At 43.6% G+C, this 21995-nt stretch overlaps 1 protein-coding gene across 1 annotated transcript in view; it reads left to right on the top strand.

The window, feature by feature from the left end:
- Positions 1-21995, top strand: part of GREB1 (growth regulating estrogen receptor binding 1) — a 3935532-nt gene that overhangs the window by 3219201 nt on the left and 694336 nt on the right. The window contains exon 23 of the mRNA XM_044082225.1: positions 5075-5192. Within this exon, the coding sequence (XP_043938160.1) occupies positions 5075-5192 (118 nt within the window). The remainder of the gene's footprint in view (positions 1-5074; positions 5193-21995) is intronic.

Raw genomic sequence — 21995 nt, 5'->3', positions numbered from 1 at the left:
CAACTGCTACCCATGCTGTCCAAGGACGCTTGGCTAGTCACCCTGGACCTAAAAGAGGGCTACCTCCACATTCCCATCATCTTTGTTTCAGGACAGGATCTCAGCACTTTCAGTTCTCTGCACTTCCCTTTGGCTTATCTACTGCTCCCAGAGTTTTCACAAAATGCTTGGCTCCAGCCATTGCTTTTTGCAGACAAAAAAAATATTCAAATTTACCCCTACTTAGACCACTGTCTTATTCAGGCAGACAGCCAGGAAAGGCTGCTCAAAGACCTGGCCTTTGTAAAGCACCTACTGACCTCCTTAGGGTACACAATCAATGAAAAGAAATCCAAACATGTACCCACCAAAAGGATAATCTTCCTGGGAGCAAGTCTGGATACAGCATCCCAGATGGCATGCCTAACACCAGAGAAACAAAGTTTCCTATCAGCTTACTTCTCTCAACTGGCCACCAGGCCCCAGCTTTCTGCAAGGAAAATCCTGCAAGCCCTGAGGTTCATGGCAGCTTGCATACTCCTTATTCCATTTGCCAGACTGCATATGAGGAAACTTCAATGGTGCCTAAAGAGCCTTTGGTGTCAACACTCTCAAGATCTGGAAACTCTTTTAACTATTATTCCTTGCCTGAGGGAGGAATTTCTTTGGTGGGCAACAGCCTGCTCCCACAACAAGGGACTGTCCTTCTCCTCACACCCCGCCTCCCAGACCTTCACCACAGATGCATCAGACTATACTTGGGGCGCACACCTGCACGGCAGGTGCATACAGGGCCAATGGAACCCCCAGCAACTCCCCTTGCACATCAATCTAAAAGAGATGATGGCTGTGTAGCAGGCCTTGATAGCTTTCAAACCCCTTCTCTCTCCAGGGGTTCTCCTGATCAAAACAGACAACACCACAGTGATGTGGTACATCAACAAGCAGGGAGGAACCCACTCCTACCCGCTGTGCAGGCTGGCCAGCTTTGGTTCACAACCTCTTCCATGCATCTACACCTGTTAGCACAATACCTGCCAGGATCTCTCAACTCCCTGGCAGACCAATTAAGCAGAGAACTGTTAGACCCCCATGAGTGGCAGCTCAACAGAAACACCTTTTTACTAATAACTCAGAAATGGGGAACCCTGGAAGTCAACCTCTTTGCCTCCCACACCAACCATCAGCTCAGCAAATTCTGCACCAGGGAGTATCACTACATGGCATGGAAAGTAGATGCCCTGTCCTTCCCCTGGGTAAACCTCTCGGTCTATGCCTTTCCTCCCCTACCTCTCATTCCCAAGGTACTGATCAAAATAAGGGAGGAAAAACCAAGGACCATTCTCATAGCTCCAGACTGGCCCAGGCAGCACTGGTACCCCTTGCTGTGCAGCCTGTCCCCACTGCCTCCATGGAATCTTCCTCAGATTCCCAGCCTCGTAACCCAGAGGGAAGGGGAATTCATGCACCACCAATTGCAGACACTCAATTTGGCAGCTTGGCTTATAACCTGACCCCTGACCACTCTGCCCTGGCACATATGGATAGAGTGGGATTCATCCTGTAAGTATTGAGATACATGCCTGCCTCTGTCACCATGGTACCTCAGGCTCGACACACATGAAGATAAGTTAACCCTCAGACTTCAGGGTCACTGACACAAGCTATCTCTGTCTCTCACTGGGTTATCTTAGTATGCCAGTGCATTCATTGTTTGCAATGGTTTTACCATACGTACAACCTGGCTAGCAGGAACCCACTTCAGTTTTCCCACTCCTAACGTGCACATTTTCAAGGCAAGATGGTGCAGTGCTCCTGATCTTTTCAGAAATCACAGCTTCATTTCTGTGTTCTGTGTGGTTCTCCTGGCTGTGAAATCCTCTCAGAATCATTTGGCCAGGGTTACTTTAGCTGTCCGGATAGGCAGTATGTTGGTAATGCAGTAGATCAACAAACAGTATGGAAATCATTCCTCTTCCTTATGCAGAGATGCTATGAAACTTTGTGCTTGGACCCTATCGCAGGATCTTCAACTAGTTGCAGTTCACATTCCAGAGGAATCCAGTGTGCTGGTGGATTGACTTAACAGGATCCTCTTTCTGGTGCACAAGTTGGAACTACACCTTTTAGCATTGCTCTCAAATGTAAAATGCAAGACCCTTTTTGAAAATTCTTCTCAGCTCCATCTCAGTATTGAGGGGATGCCCTAATAGAGCCATGACTGGAGTGGCTGCTGACCATCTAGATCCATAATTTTTGCTAATCCTCAGAACAACTCTGAAAGCCAAGAGGAAAAGCCTGAGATAATTCTAGTGACCCCATATTAACCAACAACATAGATTTGGTTTTCATTGCTGACCCCTTTCACTCACGAAGGCATTCTCTGACTGTTTCCATGCAAGAAACTGATAAATCACCCACCAGGGGAAATTCACAAGAAATTGACAGTTTTGCCTTACAGATTCTAAATGTGGAGGGCAATCCAACTTCACAGGCAAATTAATGGAAATGTTGTTGGTCTGTCAGAGACTGTACTCAAAGAAAACCTGTAGAGAAGCAAGTAGGAGAGTTTGTGCACTATACCAGTAAAGAACATGTTCAAGTGAAACATGCCTTTTAACAGGTCCAGTGGTACTTGATGGAATTGTTCAAACAGGGCCACAGTTATCCTTCTAAGGTTCCCCTGGCAGTCATTTCCAACTTTCATCAAGGCAATATATTCCCTTCATTGGCTAAGGTTTGAAAGGCCTTCCTCAATAATGTTTTATTTAAGGTTTCCACTCTGATTTGCCTTCTGGGATCTCTAATTCATACTGCAGATGTTCACTGAAGCTTGTAACATCCACTGATTTTAAGTTTCTCTCTTGGAATACTATGTTCCTGGTTGCAGTTTCACCTTTCAAAACCTGTACTTCATTTTCGAAAATATCAGGGTTACACTTCATATTAATCCTTCATTTGTGCAACAAGTACTTACCAAGACTTACTTGAGTCAGGTTATTTCCTTCCTGGTCTTTTTCCAACGCTAACCAAATAAAGGAAAGTACCTCCTGCACTGCAGAGATATGTACAGGATCCTAAGATTTTACATTAACTGAATCAAGGACTTCAGAAGTATGGAGCAGTTATTCCTTTCCTTTGCCCCTCTAAGGCTTGGGTGTCTCTGACCATGTTCTGTAGCCTGGGGTTACTATGTTCTTTATCCAAGATCACCCTTTCATGGCACAGTTTTAATTGTATCAAATGATTCTTCATTTTAACAGGTATTTAACCCCCACTGTAGTCCATAAGATCCATTCAGCCAGAGTGGTGGCCATGCCAGCTGCCTTTTTTTTTTTTAAGTATGTGTTAGTGGACAGCATTTCTGCAGCGGGCTCATAGACAACAATGATCACCTTTGCAAAACGTCATATGCTACACCTGAGTTCCAGGGCATGTTCCACATTCAAGACTGGTCTGATTAGAGGCATATTTTCATGAGGAGATCACCAAGATAGAAAGCTGTGGATACTGTCCTACGTGTTACTGAGGATGGCCCATTTCTTTTCATATACAAAAGCTATGACTTAACCATAACGATAAATGTGTAAGAAGTGGGATATCCATGGTAATACTTTCCCCACCCTACTATGCCAGTACCTGACCTAAGGCATTTAGTTGGTTCCTTGTCCTGAATATCACTGCTGTATAAAGTCTAGCTGGAGCTTCTTAGTAAACCTTAGGTTCTGTCACCGACATCATTTCCTGACTCAGTTTCCTATGGGAGCCGGTGTGTGTACTAGTCAGGAATGGGAGAGCTGGAAGTAGATCAGCATCATGAGAGTGTCATGACAAAAAGATTCTGATGAGGATTTGGGTGTTGAGCACTCCTAGTGGCTTCAGCACCTAGTCCTGCTTATTATAGAGGATGTCCCACTTTTTCCACATTTAATACGACTTGTATTCTTTTCCAAACATTAGCTGATCAGAAGAGAATTTACATCTGGCTAACACTCATCTGATTTATATTTTTGTTTCAAAAGCATTTTTTCAATTATACAACTATTAGATATTATTATTATTAGGAATGTCAGTTATACAAGATGTAGACTAAAGATGACTCAGAGATAGCAGAGAGAATGAAATCAGAATTCTACTGTTTCCAATTTTTCAAGTGCTACTAAGAGTACAAAGGTAAAAGATTAAGGGAATGTCACAGTTAACTTGTTAGCATGAAAAATCTGGACAAAGCCAAATATAGTGGGGAGACAAGGATCCAAAAATAGGGACAAGTTTTAAATACTGCTCTTATAAACTTAGAAAGTTGCTACAATAACAGGTTTTGTGTTACAATTGCCATGCATTTTTCTGAAGGATATGAAGTCTGAAACTCAAAATGCCTGTCATTGTTTAGTGATTTAAACCTCACTGATTTGCCACAAAAATCCAGAAAATTACAAATTTATTGAGGAACAGACCAAAAATATGAAGCAAAAATCTGGACATTCTGCAAAAGTCTGGACAGTTGAGAGGTATGCAGTTAATGCATACTCAAGTTACAATAAATCCATTGTACTGTACCAGAAACTAAAGTACAAAGGAGTTAGGGGAAAAAACATGAATGGCTTTTAAATACTGGTAGTAAGACAAACTCTTGGAACTTATTGTAGTAAATGAACAGGCCAGTAATTAAACTATTGTTCTTGGATTAAAAAACATTTTAGAGGCACAGCTGTCTGCCCAACAGAGGAGCTGTTGTAGGATAAACTTGGCTTGTACTCTTGCATTTTACAAGAGAATACAAGTATGACATTCTCTTCTGCATGCTTATTTTATTATTATGACAGTGCATGCAAGCTACTTTAGTTTGATTAGGCAATGTTAATATTTAATTTCTGTTTATGTTTTCATGTTTTTTATTGATGTCTATATTTATGATTGTGATGCTTAAATGTCGGTGATGTGATATTTCTGAACATGCATTGACAGCACTGATTGTGACTGAAAAAAATCTTGTGAGCAGTATGTTCACCCAGTTAACAATAGAAATAATTTTCAGATCCTGCTGGTGTATTTTATATTCTGAAGGTTGCTGTTGTGATTTATCTTATTGCAGGTAGGAAAGACAGGTGCTTGCCTTCAGTTCCTTAGTATCCTTTCCAGAATGTTAATTCGACTGATGGAGGTGGATCTTTACGATGAAGAGGAAGTCAATGTCCGTAAGTTCTTAAACTGTGTGAGCCTGCTGTCAGTTATGTTTCAACTAATCTTAATTTTCCTAGTTTTCTTATTTCTCCCTTAACTTGTAAAACTGATAACACCTGATTAAAAGATCACTGATTTCTGCTTGCAGCTCACTGATTTAACTTCCATTGCATATTAGTAATGGCATTATTGCAGTGTTGTTGATTTTGACCTAAATTGTCCACAAAGGGTAGCACACGCTACATTTTCTGTCTGACACTAAGATTCAAATTCCAAGTAGTCAAGTGTTCCCTTCATGCTAATCAACTGAAAGATGCATTTGCTAGCTGTTCAGGCTGACTGAGATCACCTTCTGTTGTGCCTTGACCACAGGGTTCAAGCGACCATTAGTACTCTGACTGCCTTACTACCAAATTTTACAGACAGTGGAAGAATCATTCCCTCCCCCAAGACACCCACCAGCTTTAATGTAAATATTACTTTTGTGAGTATACTAAATTGTTTAACGCACCACTATTAGTTATCTTCATAGTTTTTATATCTTTACAGCTGACATAGCCTAATTTAAATTTGGTTATCCAGCTACATGTTAGTTTTACTTATTTTAAAGTTATTTTTATTATCACCTTTCCAATTATGAGGTTAACTTATGGCAACACATACGTTGTTTTCAGATTTCATATGTGTGAGTTACTGTGAGTCTCTTCAGTATGCAGTACTCTTAAACAGAATAAAAATTGTACTGTAAGAAAGTTGGACCAGCAGTACCTGTCTGTAAGGCTTACATCATCAGCTCTTAAAAGCTGAGGCTGTTTTCACTCAACCAGTATTTCCAGAACTTATTTCTATAATTTTGTATGTAACTTTATGGTTTCAAACTCCCCAACTACTTTATTTTTTCTTCAACTGTTGAACTATTTTCTTCACACTTTAGTCACTTTTTTAGTGTAACTTGCACCTTTGTGGCAATACGTATGGGAATTTAGGCCTGGCTTGCACTGTGATGTATGTATTCCTACCATTTTAATTGCTCTCCGTTAATACTCAACTATTTCAAATAAGTCTTCTCACTGGTTCCTATGGCAGCACACTTTCTTCCACCTTACATTACTGTCTATTTGCACTGTATCTTTTAGCCTTTTTTTGTGTTGTGGCTGTCAATTTTAGTTAATATAATTTCAACCCACTTTGCTTTCTGCTTCCATATAACCTTGTTGATCTGAAGTAGTTACTTCATTTGTTCTGCAACCTGTGGGAACCTGTGGGTCTCGGATCCGACCTCGGATCTGACCGGCAGCTTTCCAAGCTTCAAGATCCGAGCTCCTAGCTCCTCCCCTCTACCCACAATCCCCTGTCACCACCACACTACCTCAGATCGTTTTTGCCGCGGCTTGAATAACAAGCATCTTGAGAAGAGCTCCTGAGCTTAGACAGGGAAGTGAATAATTTTCTTTCAGAAATTTTTCTAAAAACTTTAAAACTTAAAAAGGAGAGTATTGTGAGTGTTTCTCTGCCCTTTTTTGTTTTCGGGATTGCGTTTTCTTTTTTCAAACCCTTCCCCTAGGTGTTTGGGCGTGTGAGTGTGTGTGTCAGAAAAATGGCCGAAGGCCTTAAAGCTATTTTTTCAAAGTGCACTGGGTGTGGCCATAAGCTTTCCCCAGCTGATGGCCACACTCAGTGCGTTATATGCCTGGGGGTTGTCCATTTGTCTTCAGACTGCCAGGTTTGTGCAGCCTTCAATCCCCGGGCTGTGAGGGACAGAAGGAACAGGCTTATTCTGGCGGGATTGCTTCCCCCGGAGGAGGCCTCTTCCTCCTCTCCCTCCAAGGTGCAGGCTACCCAGGTAGCTTCGGCACCCCTGATTCCCTCGACTCAGGCTGGGACTCAACCTCCCACTACTGCCTTGAGTATGAAGGAAGTTCAGTCTTCTCCTTCTAGGGATAAGCACAGGGAGAAGCACAGACACAAGAGGCGAGCCGAGCCTCATCCCTCGGCTCCGCCTTCAAAAATTGTTAAATCACCTCCGAGGGTGTCCGGACCTTCTCCTTCTCGGCTCCGATCTCCTTCCTTCTCACCGGAGCCGGAGGAGGAGCTCCTATCACCCTCGAGGTCGTCGAGGCGGCCCTCCAGACCCGCCTCTACGACCTCCTCTAGATCTACTAGGTCTCTCTCCGACGCCGACATGGATAGGATGATGCGTCGGTTTTTGCAGACCCAAATGCAGATGGGGGTGCTCCTGCCCCCCCCTCCACAGGGGGGGAGTGCAGCTTCAATATTTGCCCCGATTTCTCCTTCTTCAACCCGGATCCGGGTTTTGGAGTCTTCGGATCCAGGCCCTTTCGGAGCCGGGGTTTTGTCGGCGCCGGTGGCCCAAGCCTTCTCGACGCCGACCATACCCTCGAGTATCTCGGATCCGAGCGCTCGGGGCCGTGGGCTGGGCGTCGGATCCATGGGAGCGGGTGCATCTTCGGCACCGCCTATGTCGGAGACCACCTCCCTTTCGGATCCGATGGCTTCGGCTCTGACCCCGATCCCTATCTCGGAGCCGAGGAGACTGCTTTCGGGGCTGGAAGAGAGTAGTTCTCCCTCGGCGTTCGACGTAGTGGAGAGGGTACTGTCGAGGTCTTCCAGGTCCCCGACTCGGGCTTTGGATCCCTCCACCCCCCCCCACTGCATACGGGCCTAACTTCCATCATCCCTCCATCGGGACAGCCTGCTCAGACCCTCCAGTTGGTTCCCTCGGAGGAACAAGAGGCCGTTGACGAGCCTTCTTCTGATAGTCCCACAGAGGAGGTGCCTCGTAAACGGACGTGTAAAAGGAGGCACATGGACTCCCCCAAGTCCGTCACCACAGATACGGACTTAGAGGAAAGGGAAGGTTCCCCAAGGTCACCCCCCGAGGATGTCTCCTTTGGAGACATCATGGAAATGTTGCGTATTGGGGGGGTGGTCTGCCCAAAAACCTTCCTCGGATGAGTCCGTATTTCTGGAGGCGTTTGAAGCGGGCCCATCTACCTCCTGGGTGTCCCCACCGGCAGATCCCCTGGTAGATCTCCTGACTACCAGGGCTTGGCAGGAACCCGACACCGTGGAGCCTATCCCACGTCGACCGGATAAAATCCTTAGCCCCCCTTCAGACAGGCAGGCTTGGGCCAAAGGATCTCCAGTTGATGCCATGTTGGTGGCTGCTGCCACTAAAAGAGAACTCTCCCAGGAGAGCTCCACGGTACACCCGCCGGACAAGGAGTCCCGGGCGCTGGACCATATAGGGAAGCGGACCTTTGCTTCAGCAACCTTCTCCGTGAGGGCGCTGAATTATATGGCACATATCATCAGGCTGCAACGGGATTTGATCTAGGAATACACTGCAGCTCCTCCTGAGTCCATGTCGGTCGAGGACAAAACCGTGTTCTCGACACGCATGGCCACTCTCAAGTCCATTTCAAATACATCCATGAGGCTACTGTCTTATGCTACGGAGGGAACCGCAAGGGCCAGCGGAGCAGGTGTTGTCTTGAGACGTCACGCCTGGCACCGTCTTTGTAATTTCGCGGAACCTTTCAAGGCGTCCTTTGCGAACGCACCCTTTGACGGTTCTTCGCTTTTTGGCAAGACCGTACGCGATACACTAGTCCAAAGCGAGAAGGACGGGAAGACGCTGTCTGCCGTCGGAGTCCGCTTCTCGAGCCCCCAACGTTCCTTCTCAAGGAATCAGAGGGGGCAAAAGAAGCTGTGGTTCCGCAAGTCTCAGCAATCCTATCCAGCTTCGGACTCCGCGCCCTCCAGAGGCAGAGGAGGGCAGGGTGGACGCCGGCCCAGAGGCAGAGGGGGACCACGTAACTTCGGGTCTAGGGAGCCTTTTTCCGAGAGACCCGCGCAGCAGCCCTGAGGGCTTACCCGACTGTCCAGCTCTGGAGACAGTCGGGGGGCATTTAACGAAGCACCTGTCAATGTGGGAGTCCATCACGAACGATCGATGGGTGCTCCGAATTATATCCAGAGGCTACAAAATTCCCTTCCTATTTCGTCCTCCCTCAGGTGGTCGCCTCCCCGATGTCCCACCCAATCAAAGAGAGGCGGACGTGAGATTTCAAATTTGTTAGAAAAAAGAGCCATCCAGCAGGTCCCCCCAGACCAATCCGGATTGGGCTACTACTCAAGGTTCTTTTTAGTGCCAAAAAAGATGGGGGACCTCGGGCCCATTCTAGACTTGTCCGCCCTGAACATGTTTGTTCCCAAAGAAAAATTCCGGATGGTCACTCTACAATCTATTCTCCCCTTAATTTAGGAGAATGACTGGATGTGCTCTATAGACCTCAAGGACGCGTACTACCACATTCTAATGGACAGACGGTCCAGGAGGTTCCTCCGCTTCCAGCTTGGGGCCAGTCATTACCATTTCAGGGTCCTTCCGTTCAGACTCACCTCAGCCCCCAGGGTGTTCACCAAAGTCATGACAGTGGTTGCGGCCCACCTGAGGCTTCAGGGCATAAGGGTCTTTCCGTACCTAGACAACTGGCTCCTCACAGCAACCAATAGGCATCAACTTTGTATCGCGAGAGACTATGTGCTGTCTCTTGCCGACAGCTTGGGCATCTCAGTCAACATACCGAAGTCTTTTCTTCATCCTGTGCAAGCATTAGATTTCATAGGAGCCAGGCTAGATTCCCGATCTTCTCGGGCCTTCTTGACCTCGGACAGGCTGTCCAGCCTCTCACTCCAAGTTTTGGCTCTTCTTCGCACCAAGGCTCTGCCGGAGGAGTTAGTCCTGAGGGCACTAGGCACGATGGCAGCGGCTATTGGCCCCTGTCTCCATGCTCGCCTAAGGATGCGTATATTAAAGTGGACACTCCAAGTTCAATGGTCACTGTTACTCCACCCATTGAACACTCCTATCCTCCTGAGCAGAGTTTGCACGGAATCCCTCCTTTGGTGGCTTCACTCCCCAGAACTCAGGCAAGGGAGACCCTTTGTGATCCCCCCCCCCCAGGTCACGTTAACCACGGATGCTTCTCGCCTAGGGTGGGGGGGGGCATTGTTTGGGCAGAAACGTCCAAGGTACGTGGACCTCGTCGGAGACCGCTTTGCACATAAATGTTCTGGAGATGAGGGCGGTGCTTCTAGCGTTGCAGGCTCTCCAAGACCTTCTACCTCTAGGAACGATTGCAATACAGACGGACAATATGTCAGTGGTCTGGTATATAAACAAACAAGGGGGAACCAGATCCTACCCTCTTTGTCGAGAAGCCATGAGAGTTTGGGAATGGGCGATATCCACCAACCGCTTTCTGATAGCAATGCACATTCCGGGACAATCCAACATTCTGGCGGACAAATTGAGTCGAGTAATTCTCAGTCCTTACGAGTGGTCTCTCAATCCGAAAATTGCGAAGGAAATTTTCCACAAGTGGGGTTGGCCTTGCTGCGATCTCTTTGCTACTCCCCAAAACACAAAATGCAGCGAGTTCTTCGCAATTCTTCCCCCAGAAGGGGAGAGCCCCAGAGACGCTCTGATTCATGCTTGGCCTCCCGGTCTACTCTATGCTTACCCCCCGCTTCCGCTCATGGCGAAGTTCATTCAGAAAGCCGCACGGTTGGGGAGCAAAATATCCTCATAGCCCCATTCTGGCCTCATCAAATCTGGTTTCCATACCTGCGGTCTCACAGTCTCCCCCCCCCCCCCCTTTAATCCTGGATCCCATTCCAGATCTGATATCGCACCCAACGGGGTGCCCAACACCGAACCTGGTCAACCTCAAGCTCGCGGCTTGGTTGATCCAGTTCCACTAATGGCAAGGACTCCCGGTATCTCATCACCAGTGAAAACTATTCTGGTACCGGCTTATAAACCGTCCACCAGGAAAATCTATAATAGTAAGTGGAAACGATTTTCTATCTGGGCTAACAGCCAAGGTCTCAACCCATTTACTGTTCCGATTCCTACAGTCTTGGATTTTTTGTCCATGATTTTTGAACAAGGGGCCAGTGCATCAACGGTCAAAGTACAGTTGGCAGCAATATCCCATTTTCATGTGGGAGACGGATTAGGATCTCTAGCATCTACAAAATTGTGTAAGACATTCTTGCGTGGTGTTTTCCTTCTCAAGCCACCAGTGAAATCCGTGACTCCCCCTTGGGACTTAACCTTTGTTCTGCAAGCCTTAACGAAACCTCCGTTTGAACCTGCAGCTTCTGTCCCCCTTAAATTTCTGTCCTGGAAAACAGCATTCTTGGTAGCCATAACTTCTGCTAAAAGGGTTTCAGAGCTCCAAGCTTTGTGCATGAAACCTCCCTATCTTATTTTCCACAATGACAGAGTGTCTCTCAGGACTAACCCGTCTTTCTTACCAAAAGTGGCATCTGTGGCAAATATCAATCAGACTATCAATCTGCCAGTGTTTTTCAAAAATTTTCAAAATAAGGGAGACTACATGTTGCATACACTAGACGTACATAGACAGTTACGTTTTTACCTGCACAGGACCAAAGATGTTCGTAAGGCTGCTCAACATTTTGTGTCATTTGCTCCCTCATTCATGGGAAAACCCATATCCAAAGTGACACTGGCTAATTGGATTTGTCAATGTATTTCTCAGGCTTATAAGGCATCAGGCAAAACAACCCCATTCAAAATCCGTGCACATTCCACAAGGTCCATCGCAACTTCTGCAGCCTTCTGGTCCAGGATGCCGTTGGACGACATATGTTCAGCAGCCACTTGGTCCTCTGCTCGTACGTTTATTTCTCATTATAAGCTGGACATGATATCTAGAAGCAGGGCGTCCTTTGGCTCCGAGGTGCTTCGGAATATCCTCCCATAGACCACCCAGGTTTCTTGTTTAGGTAGCTGGGGACTCTGTCCCACAGGTTGCAGAACAAATGAAGTAACTACTTCAGATTTAGAAGTTATGTACTCACCATAACGTTCCATCTGAGTAGGTACTTCATTTGTCTGCAACCATCCCCCCCTGCCATCCCCCTAACCTGTATCGGGTTTCTAGGATCTTTATGATTCTTGAGAATATCTGAACCTGTTTTTTACAGGTTTTTTCAGGTGATACAGCAAAACCGATCTGAGGTAGTGTGGTGGTGACAGGGGATTGTGGGTAGAGGGGAGGAGCTAGGAGCTCGGATCTTGAAGCTTGGAAAGCTGCCGGTCGGATCCGAGACCCACAGGTTCCCACAGGTTGCAGACAAATGAAGTACCTACTCAGATGGAACGTTATGGTGAGTACATAACTTCTAATTTCCTTACATGAAAATGTAGTCTTACAACTATTTTCTTTGGAGTGTCTGACTGGTTGCTTTTAGCAGAAGCTAACTAAATTCTGCTTACCTTACATTTCTTAACCTATATACCCATTCAGTCCTAGGTCATCGCCATATGTCAGAAATTACATTTCCATGTATTTGATCGTCTTCCAGCAGTTTTTCTGACATTCCTTTTCCTTTCGCTCCACTTTCAGATAACATTGTATTCTACTGTATCTCTGTTTACTTCCAACAATTTTCTAATACTCTCCATAAGTCTGCTGAATTTCCCTTATTCCATCCTTACCCTTCCAGCATATTATCTATTTAACTTTCTCTTATTGCTTCTATTTCTTACCCAGACCCATGTGAAGTGAACCTAAGCATCTTCTTCAGAGTCTGGTCACTCAGTATTGAAATTCTCACATAACCTTTTTAGTTTCAGTACTCTCTAAGCCCAACCACCTTATGTCCAATCAGTCCCTCTTGGACTAGGTCCTAGTAAAAGACCTACAAGTTGCTTGTTTACAGCATTACTTACTGTACTTTAGTTTGACTGTGGCCTTTCTCCCTATTATTTTATACAAAAAAAAAACATTTAATCACCTGGTTATAATATTAATTTCAGTTCCTTTATATCAAACTACTGGTTTCCAGTACTTTAATGAGATACACTTGGCAGCATGTCTTTGATCAAGCTATCTATAATATTACCATTGAATGCTTCCTAAACGTCATGCTTCCACTTCTAATCCAATATTTTTTAACTACCAAGACAAAAAATTCATAGGTGTGTAGACCCTGGATTACATTTGAAATTTATAAGCCTTCAAAGTTCAAGATCAGTCATGGGTTGCATTTAAGCAGTACTTGGATACCTGCACAGCTCCTCAAAATAAATATAAGCTACTCATAGAAAACCTAAATGGTTTAAAAACTGCCTGTGTTAGGAGTAGACATCACTTTGTCTTTAAAGATCATGTGCATCGAAATTATATACTGCCTTGGCAGGATTGCCAACTCCTGGTAGACCTGCAAAAACAGTTTGTTCACTTTAAAAACGATTCCTCCATAAGATTCACTTTTTTGTGCTCCACTTGCAAACCACTGTTCATAGGTTCATAGGTTCATAGGTAGGTACTAGGCTATCAGCCCTAGGACCCATACAAGCCTAGCCAAAAAATGTACCCTGGCTTTCGCCACCCAAGAAAATTATTTTCCTGTGCCCCTGTCGAGCAGAGCCACAGAAGTGATCCCCGGGGTGAATTTCCCATTTCCCATCCAATCATCAAGATTTTTCTTGAAGAGTGCTAATGAGGAGCTCTGTTTGACATAGATAGGTAGTCTGTTCCAGAGTATGGGAAGTCTCTGGCTCATACAAGCCTAGCCAAAAAATGTACCCTGGCTTTTGCCACCCAAGAAAATTATTTTCCTGTGCCCCTGTCGAGCAGAGCCACAGAAGTGATCCCCGGGGTGAATTTCCCATTTCCCATCCAATCATCAAGATTTTTCTTGAAGAGTGCTAATGAGGAGCTCTGTTTGACATAGATAGGTAGTCTGTTCCAGAGTATGGGAAGACTCTGGGACAGGAATCTATCCCTCCAGCATGTTCTGTTTATTGTGATGACAAGGTTTAGGTCCCTAGAGCATGTAGCTCGGAGGGATTGGGATTTCTTTAAGTGGAGCATGTCCAACAGCTCTGGGTTTGACATAGCTTTGTATGTTAGGCAGAGATCGCCCCTGAGTAGGCGATATGTGATGGAGTAAAGCTGTAGTTTTTTGAGACAGTCTGCATAGGGCATCTGCTTGAGGCCAGTAATCCTCTTTGTGAGGTATTTCTGTGGTCTTTCCAGTTGTTGTACATTGTCATGTCTAGCAGTGTAATGATGCTAAGTCTGGGGTGCACCTGCATTTTCAACTAGGAGATGTAAAAAAAAAAAGTCAAAAACTGAGCACCTGTACAGTGTTAATTGTTAAAGAATACAACTGTATTCAGTCATTGGATCTTCAACAAAACAGGTATCAATATCCAAATCAGTCCACTTCCCAAAGAAATATGCATCAGTCTGTTATTGGTCCAAACAAAACACCTAAGGACCAATGAATCAGCACAGGTAATAAGAATTGATCCATGTCTCACACAAGAACATACTGGTCACTGTTCATATCATATTTTTAAGTCTAAAGCTGGGATGGCATGCTCGCTAAGCATAATGATGCCTTCAAAATTAAGTGATATATTGATTGATTTAAAGTTGTATCCAGTGAATGTGCAGTTCACTTTGATTATGCAATAGGTATATCTTGATTGCAGATTGGTTTGTGCTCTTACATAACAACAATGATTAAGGAGTGTATGTGTGTTGTTCATTGGTTACTTGATATTCTGTCTTGATCAATGGGGGTAGAACAACATGCTAATTTGTGAACACCATGACTGGATGCAAAGTTTTGTTGTAACCAATAGTGTTTCATTGACTGAGATGATTTATTTACATCTTCTGTGTAGTTGGCTGCAGGATGTTTTTTAAGAAATCATGGTCTTTTAAAGTTTTTAGAATTAAAAAAGGGTTTCCACTCGAAAGCGCTCGTCTTATATCCACATTGTATTATTTTATTAAAGTACTCCATTTATGCTTATCGCTATGGTGGTTTTGATACTTTATTTTTGCAGTTCTATACATAACTTCCAGTACCAACCTTTAGCGACTGGGATTGTCATTTGTTTTGTCTTCATTCTATACACTTTCTTAGATTGGCCGCATATGGCAGAAGGTATGGAGAATAACAGTGTTGAATTGCATTATCGTCCCAGTGTGAACCGGATGTCTGGTACAGATCATTTGATGCGGAATGTAACCAGAATGTTAACAAATCCTTTATTACGTCTAGCTCTGGGTGATGCATCTGAACCTGTGTTAAACGTTACTAATGATCACAAAATGTTCTTTTTAGCATATACAGTCCTGGAAAGTTCGTTATATAAACTGAAAAATTACAATGGCAACGCTTTCACCTAGAAGCATGCCTTCATCATCCCAAGGGGTCTGAGGGTTTTAGTTATGCCCACCTATGGGAATACTCATCTGCAGTTATTAATGAAATGGCAGCTTATTAACCTTGAAACAAGCTTGAATTATAGTAGACTATTAACAGACTATTTCAAACCCATAGAAAATGACTTAATGTTAGAGGTGGAGTTGAAATAAAGAAATAGAAAGTAGATATGTGACTGACGTCTTTGTAAGTAAGCTGGATGGCCTTTATTCCAATATCGTGGCATTTGAAGCAAGATTAGAACGTGTTAAGATGAAGAAGTTAAAAAGAGACTTCATTGATTTTAAGAATGGTAAAATCTTTACATAGCCAAAAGACAGCTCCACTGATGGGAATAAGATGCATGCCATGGAGAATGATGACAGTGTTATGCCTAACAAGGTGTTGGAAACAACAGTCAGTAAAGACTTGCCCACTGCTGAGGCACGTCCTTCCAACAGTGAAACTCTGATGCAGACTCAAAATGAAAGGCCAGTTGGATAAAATGCTCATGTGCAAAACACTAACTTAGGAGCAAGGCAGAAAGACACTTGTATCCTATTGTCAGATTTTCCAACACTCTCATTGCCTCTGAGGATCTCCACGGCAAGGAGGGATTGATCATTCAGTTAAGGCAGGAAGAGGAGAAAGTTCTCCATGGAACATTATCTCCATCCAATGCATAACATGACCTGGTTATAAATTTCAGTCCTGCTGTCCTGCTGAGCTTAATAAAACATAGTTCTCTGTACTGAACAAAATTCTGTCATTTATACCTACCACTCCTTCAAAATTAAGTGATGTATTGGTTGATTTCAAGTTATTTTGTAGGAATGTCATGCTTAAGAGCAATGTTGGGAACCGTGATTGTTATATGTGCAGAGGCCTGAGGAAACTCAGTACATATATACCCTAGAATAATGCTGTTGTTGATACTTTCCTAAAAGTATGTGAAATTGACATCACTAAGAAGTTGAACATAAGGAGACATCATTTCCATAATCTTAATCGAGATGAGAAAAAAGCATTAATGGATTAACAAGTCAACAATGAGTTGATCATATGCCCTGCTGATAAAGGAGGTGCTGTTGTTGTACTGGATAGGTTCTGTTATAACAACAAAATGTTGGACATGCTCAACAACCAGGCAACCTATGAAGTTACTGACAATCAGAAAGTGAACCAGATGGTCAAAGCCATAAGTAAAACTCTGTTTGAGCTTTTGAATTACCATAAGATAAATCAGGAACTATATGAATTTCTTAAGATCCAGCATCCCCTTATACCTACCATCAAGGGGCTGCCTAAGTTTCACAAGGATCAAAGAAATCCTCTTCTACGTCCGATTGTTGCAGGAGAGAGATGGGTAACAGAGCCCATTTCCATGGCTGTAGAGCAGGAATTAAAGAATGTGCTCATATTGGCATCTACGGTTCTCAATAATACTCAAGATTTCTTGCGCTCCTTATCAACGTGTGATTTGACATCCATAGACCAGAAGTTTTGTTGCATGGTAACCATGGATATCAACAGTCTACTCACTGTAATACCCAATTAATATGGTATACAGGCAGTTGGACATTTTCTTAGTGACAAAGAAGGATGTATTGTATTGGAGAATAATGTCTTAATGAAGGAAAGATATATTGGCAGAAATGGGGGAGGTGGCTGTGGGCACCCCCTGTGCAAATAGTTATGTCAGTATAATCTTGGCATACTGGGAGCAAACACGTGATGAACAATGAGGTTTACTGCCCACATATAAAATATTATAAACAATCTGTGGATGATGTTTTTAGCATCTGGGAAGGTAAGGTAGAGATGTTAAAGAATTTTCTTCTATACCTTGAAACCACCACAGGTTTTTTATGATTTATCATGCGTCATTCCAGCAGCAGTATAGAGTTTCTGAATGCCCTATTAAAATTAGATGAAGGAGTGCTTAATACAGCTATCTTTAACAAAACTTGCAAAGAAATAATTTATTGATGAGTACTAGTATGCATCCAAGACATATATAACAACATCCTCAAAGGTCAAATGTTGAGAAATTCCAGATTACACACAATTGATCAGGACTTTAAGGAGGCAGTTCTGTCTCTTGGTTTTTAATTTATGTTTAGAGGATACAAAAAGAAAGAGATTATGTGTCAGTTGAATGACGTTAGGAAGCAGAGGAAAACTCATGGAAAACCGGTCTTTCTTCATACAAATGACAATATCTTGCCACTGGATAATATTAATAATCATCCATCTATGTTTGTAATATTATAAGGACTAATTGGAAATTTTGATTAGTGATAAAAAGATAAGAGTAGTGGTGGGTGATGTTCCAGCTTTTACCTTTGGGGGAAAAAAAAAACTAAAGCAAATGTTATGCACGGGATCTGATCCTGGTCATTACATCTATTCGAGCAGGACTGGAACTTTTTCCTGTAGACATTTTTCATCTTGTAGATACATTTCTAAACTACAGGGCTTTGTACACCCTTCCACTGTTAGAAAGTACTTTCTGAAATTATATGCTGACTGCACCACAAGGAATGTAGTTTACCTTGCACATTGTCAACAGCGTCAATGTTTTTAGGTTGGCAAAACCAACAGACAGCTAAAAGAAAGAATATCCAAACACGTTAGTAATATTCATTTGAAGGATACAAAGAGCCCTTTAATGAAGCATCTTTTAGATAATGATTTCCATAATTTTCTGTTCTTGGTTCTTCATATCATATATAACAATCCTCAAGGTGGTGACATTGTAATTGAAACTGAATTAGCCAAGATGAACTGGATGAGCGGTTTAAGAGATGATGTTTTTCCAGGTTTGAACACGTATTTCCCGTAAGCCAGTTTGAAGAATATGTATATATACACATTATATATATTTTTCCTTTAATAGGAATTTTTGATGTGGTTATAGTATGACTAGGTCCATTCTGATGCACCATCATTGCATTTTCTATTTTCTATATGATTTAGACATGGAAAGTTCTTTGGTATCTTGAACTTCATAACATTTACAGATGATTTTTACTACATATTGCATCTGCACATAGTTTTGTACATTAACTTGTCTCAACATTTAGAAGCAATGTATGTGCTATTTTCCACCTGTATAGAGTAGGTGAAATGGGCTCTGTCCTTTATACTATCTTTTAGAGGTCTTTTATTTTAGTTGCAAGTATTAGTGTGCCATTGAGTTGGCATTAATATATTGTCCTTTGGTGAGAAACAAGTAAGTTGGGCACATTTATGTTATAGTCTGTGACTTTAAGGGATTGGCTGTTTAATTATGATTTTTTGGCCAAAGGGTTGATTATTTTTCCATCTATATACCTTTCATAGTTTCATAGGTATGGCCCTAGGGCTTATATAAGCCTAGCCAAAAAGGTACCCTGACTTTTGCCACCCAAGAAAATTATTTTCCTGTGCCCCTGTCAAGCAGAGCCACATAAGTCATCCCCGGGGTGAATTTCCTATTTCCCATCCAGTCATCAAGATTTTTCTTCAAGAGTGCTAATGAGGAGCTGTATTTGATATAGATAGGTAGTCTGTTCCAGAGTATGGGAAGTCTCTGGGACAGGAATCTATCCCTCCAGCATGTTCTGTTTATTGTGGTGACAAGGTTTAGGTCCCTAGAGCCTGTAGCTCGGAGGGATTGGGATTTCTTTAAGTGGAGCATGTCCAACAGCTCTGGGTTTGGCATAGCTTTGTATGTTAGGCAGAGATCACCTCTGAATAGCCGATATGCGACGGAGTAAAGCTGGAATTCTTTGAGACTGTCTGCTTAAGGCATCCGTTTGAGGCCAGTAATCCTCTTTGTGTGTTATTTCTGTGGCCTTTCCAGTTGTTGTAGATGTCTTGTGAGGTACATACCAAAAGGGGCATTGTACTCTATAATGGGTCTAATGAGTGAAACCTTTTGTGATGAGGTGTACCACGTAGAAGGATTTCCTGACCACTGTGACAATGTGATTATCAAAGGAGAGACTACTGTCCACCTGTGCCCCAAGGTCTCTTCTCACACTTTCAGTGTTAAGTAGACTACTGCCTATGTGGTAGTTCATTGGTACAGAGTTTTTACCAAAGGGGATGACAATGTGCTTTTTGGCATTGAGCTTGAGGCCATGGCTTTGACACCAGGCATCTATCTCAGTGAGGCCCTTTTGTAGGATGTCCACATCGTTAGGAGTTTTGATTATGGCTCCTAGTTTGCAATCATCTGCGAACTTAGTTAGCCAAAGACCTTCTGTACTTCAGAGAAGTAGATACCAAACAGGAGAGGACCCAGGACTGAACCCTGTGGTACTCCACTTGCCACTGGATGAAGTCGGATTTGGAGTCTGCTACTTTCACATTGGGTTCTGTCAGTAAGCCAGTTGGCAACCCATCTTGTGATATAGGGATTTATACCTAGTTTAGTATGTTTATCTATAATTCCAGAGTGGGAGATGGTGTCAAAAGCCTTGGCGAGGTCTAGATAGGCTGTGTGAACCACCTTACCCTCATCTATGGCTTTGGTGACTGCTTCAAAGAAGTCTATCAGGTTTAGGTGACATGATATGCCTTTTACAAACCCGAACTGTGCGGGGTCCAGAGTTTGGAGATTACCAGTGTCTTTTTTTATGAGTTCCATGATGATACATTCCATGGCCTTGCAGACCAGGTTCGTCAGGCTAATAGGGTGGTTGTTCCCGGGGACTGTTGTGGCTCCCCCTTTGTGGAGTGGGATAACCATCACAGTGTGCCATTCAATGGGCACAAAGCCTGAGGTGAGGCTATGATTGAATATGGTATTTAGGTGGGGTGCCAGTTCATTCTGTAGCTCATGTAGAATGCAGCCTGGGATATTGTCAGGTCCCATGGATGCTGTATTCTTGGCTTTGGAGAGTGAGGTTTTTACCTGTGCAGCCGTGATTACAGGAACTTTGCATTCTTCCAGTATATTGATGGGCCCTTTAGGGGGTGAGAGGGGGTAAAGTTAGCACTGAACCTATCTGCCAGGATGTTGGCAGTATCAGTTGGTTCTGTATATTTAGTGCCATTGTGCTGTAACTCAGAGCAGATCTGAGTGTTGCCATTGAGATTCTTGATATAGCTATAGAATGCTTTGTGGTTGTCTTTAGAATCAGTGGCGATTTTGTTTTCATAACTAGCTTTGGAGGATTTTATGAGGGATCTCAGCTTCTTACTGAAGCTGACCAGGGAGTTCCTCCAATCATGGGATTTTACTCTTTTTTGCAACAGTTTCTTTCTTCTGTTGTAGAGTTTGTTTATGGCAGAAGACCACCAAATTGACTTCCTTTTTTTGGAGGATAGCATCTTGGTTCTGTTAGGGATAGCACGATCCATGCACTCGTGTAAGTGCTTATAAAGTGTATTTGTGTAGGATTCAGCAGTCATACCTGTATTGTCCATCTGCATGGGTGTCGTGAAGTTTGCCACTTCTGTCTTAAGAAGCGTGAAGTTGGCTTTGGAGAAATTTTTTATGGTTGTTTCCCTAATGGGGGTGGGGGTGGGGGCAGGATGTGGATGTCTAGGGTGATTAGCTTGTGGTCAGATCTGACCAAGGAGGAATAGACCTCTGGTGTGGAACACCGGTCGCCCATGTTGGTAATGACCAGGTCTAGGATATTGCTGCCCCTGGTGGGGGTGTGGATAAGTTGATCCAAGGCGTTACAATTTATGAATTCCAGAAAACGTTGAGCAAAAGAGTTGGTACATGAGTAGTTTTCCCAATTAATGATGGGGTAGTTGAAATCACCCATTGTTAGGGTGTTGGGTTGTACCCTAATATTTTCCAGTGCATCAAGAAAAGAGGAGTGGGAATCCAGGGGCATGGTGGGGGGTCTGTAGCAAGCTACAATTTGGATTGCGGTCTTGTCCAGAGTTAGTTGCACTTGGATACATCTCGGATGCATTATACTGAGCAGCTAGCTTGGAGGTGTGGACATCCTTAATGAATATGGACACGCCTCCGTCTTTAGTGTTTCGGTCTGGGTTACGTGGCCGAAAGGTGTGGTATGAATTATAGCCTAGTAATGCAGGGGTGCTCCCTGGAGCTTTAAATCTCTGTCACTGCACAGATGTCGATGTTCTCCATTTTAAGGAGTGGCTCGAGTGAGTGCATTTACCCTCAGATTTTGCTTGCTTGTATCTGTTACGGTGGTGAATGTGTCATTTGAACCTTGCCTAAAAAAGGCACTATAGGGGTGGCAAGAGCCTTTGCCAGTATCCGGAATCTCAAGGTCAACAGGTGCAGGCCATCTCTGGCAAAGCATTGTGGTCTGTCGATCATGTCATCCCAGGCAGACAGATACTGGATTCCCTTAAAATGACACCAGAAGCTTAGCCAGTTGTTGAAGTCAATCATTTTGTCCTTGTACTGTGGTATCATTCTGGGTGATGGCAGGATGCTACTCAGGGCTAGGGTCATACCTGCCTGGGATGCTAGATCGGAGAGCTCCTCCATGTCTCTTTTCATGTAGTCCAGGGAGGTACGTCTCAGGTCATTCACACCAACATGGACAATGACAGAGTCATAT

This window comes from Protopterus annectens, chromosome 1.part1, assembly GCF_019279795.1.
Source record: "Protopterus annectens isolate FY-2018-M chromosome 1.part1, PAN1.0, whole genome shotgun sequence".
Taxonomy (NCBI): Eukaryota; Metazoa; Chordata; order Ceratodontiformes; family Protopteridae; genus Protopterus; species Protopterus annectens.
The sequence above is the reverse complement of the archived record's forward strand: the minus strand, read 5'-3'. Positions and strand labels throughout refer to the sequence as shown.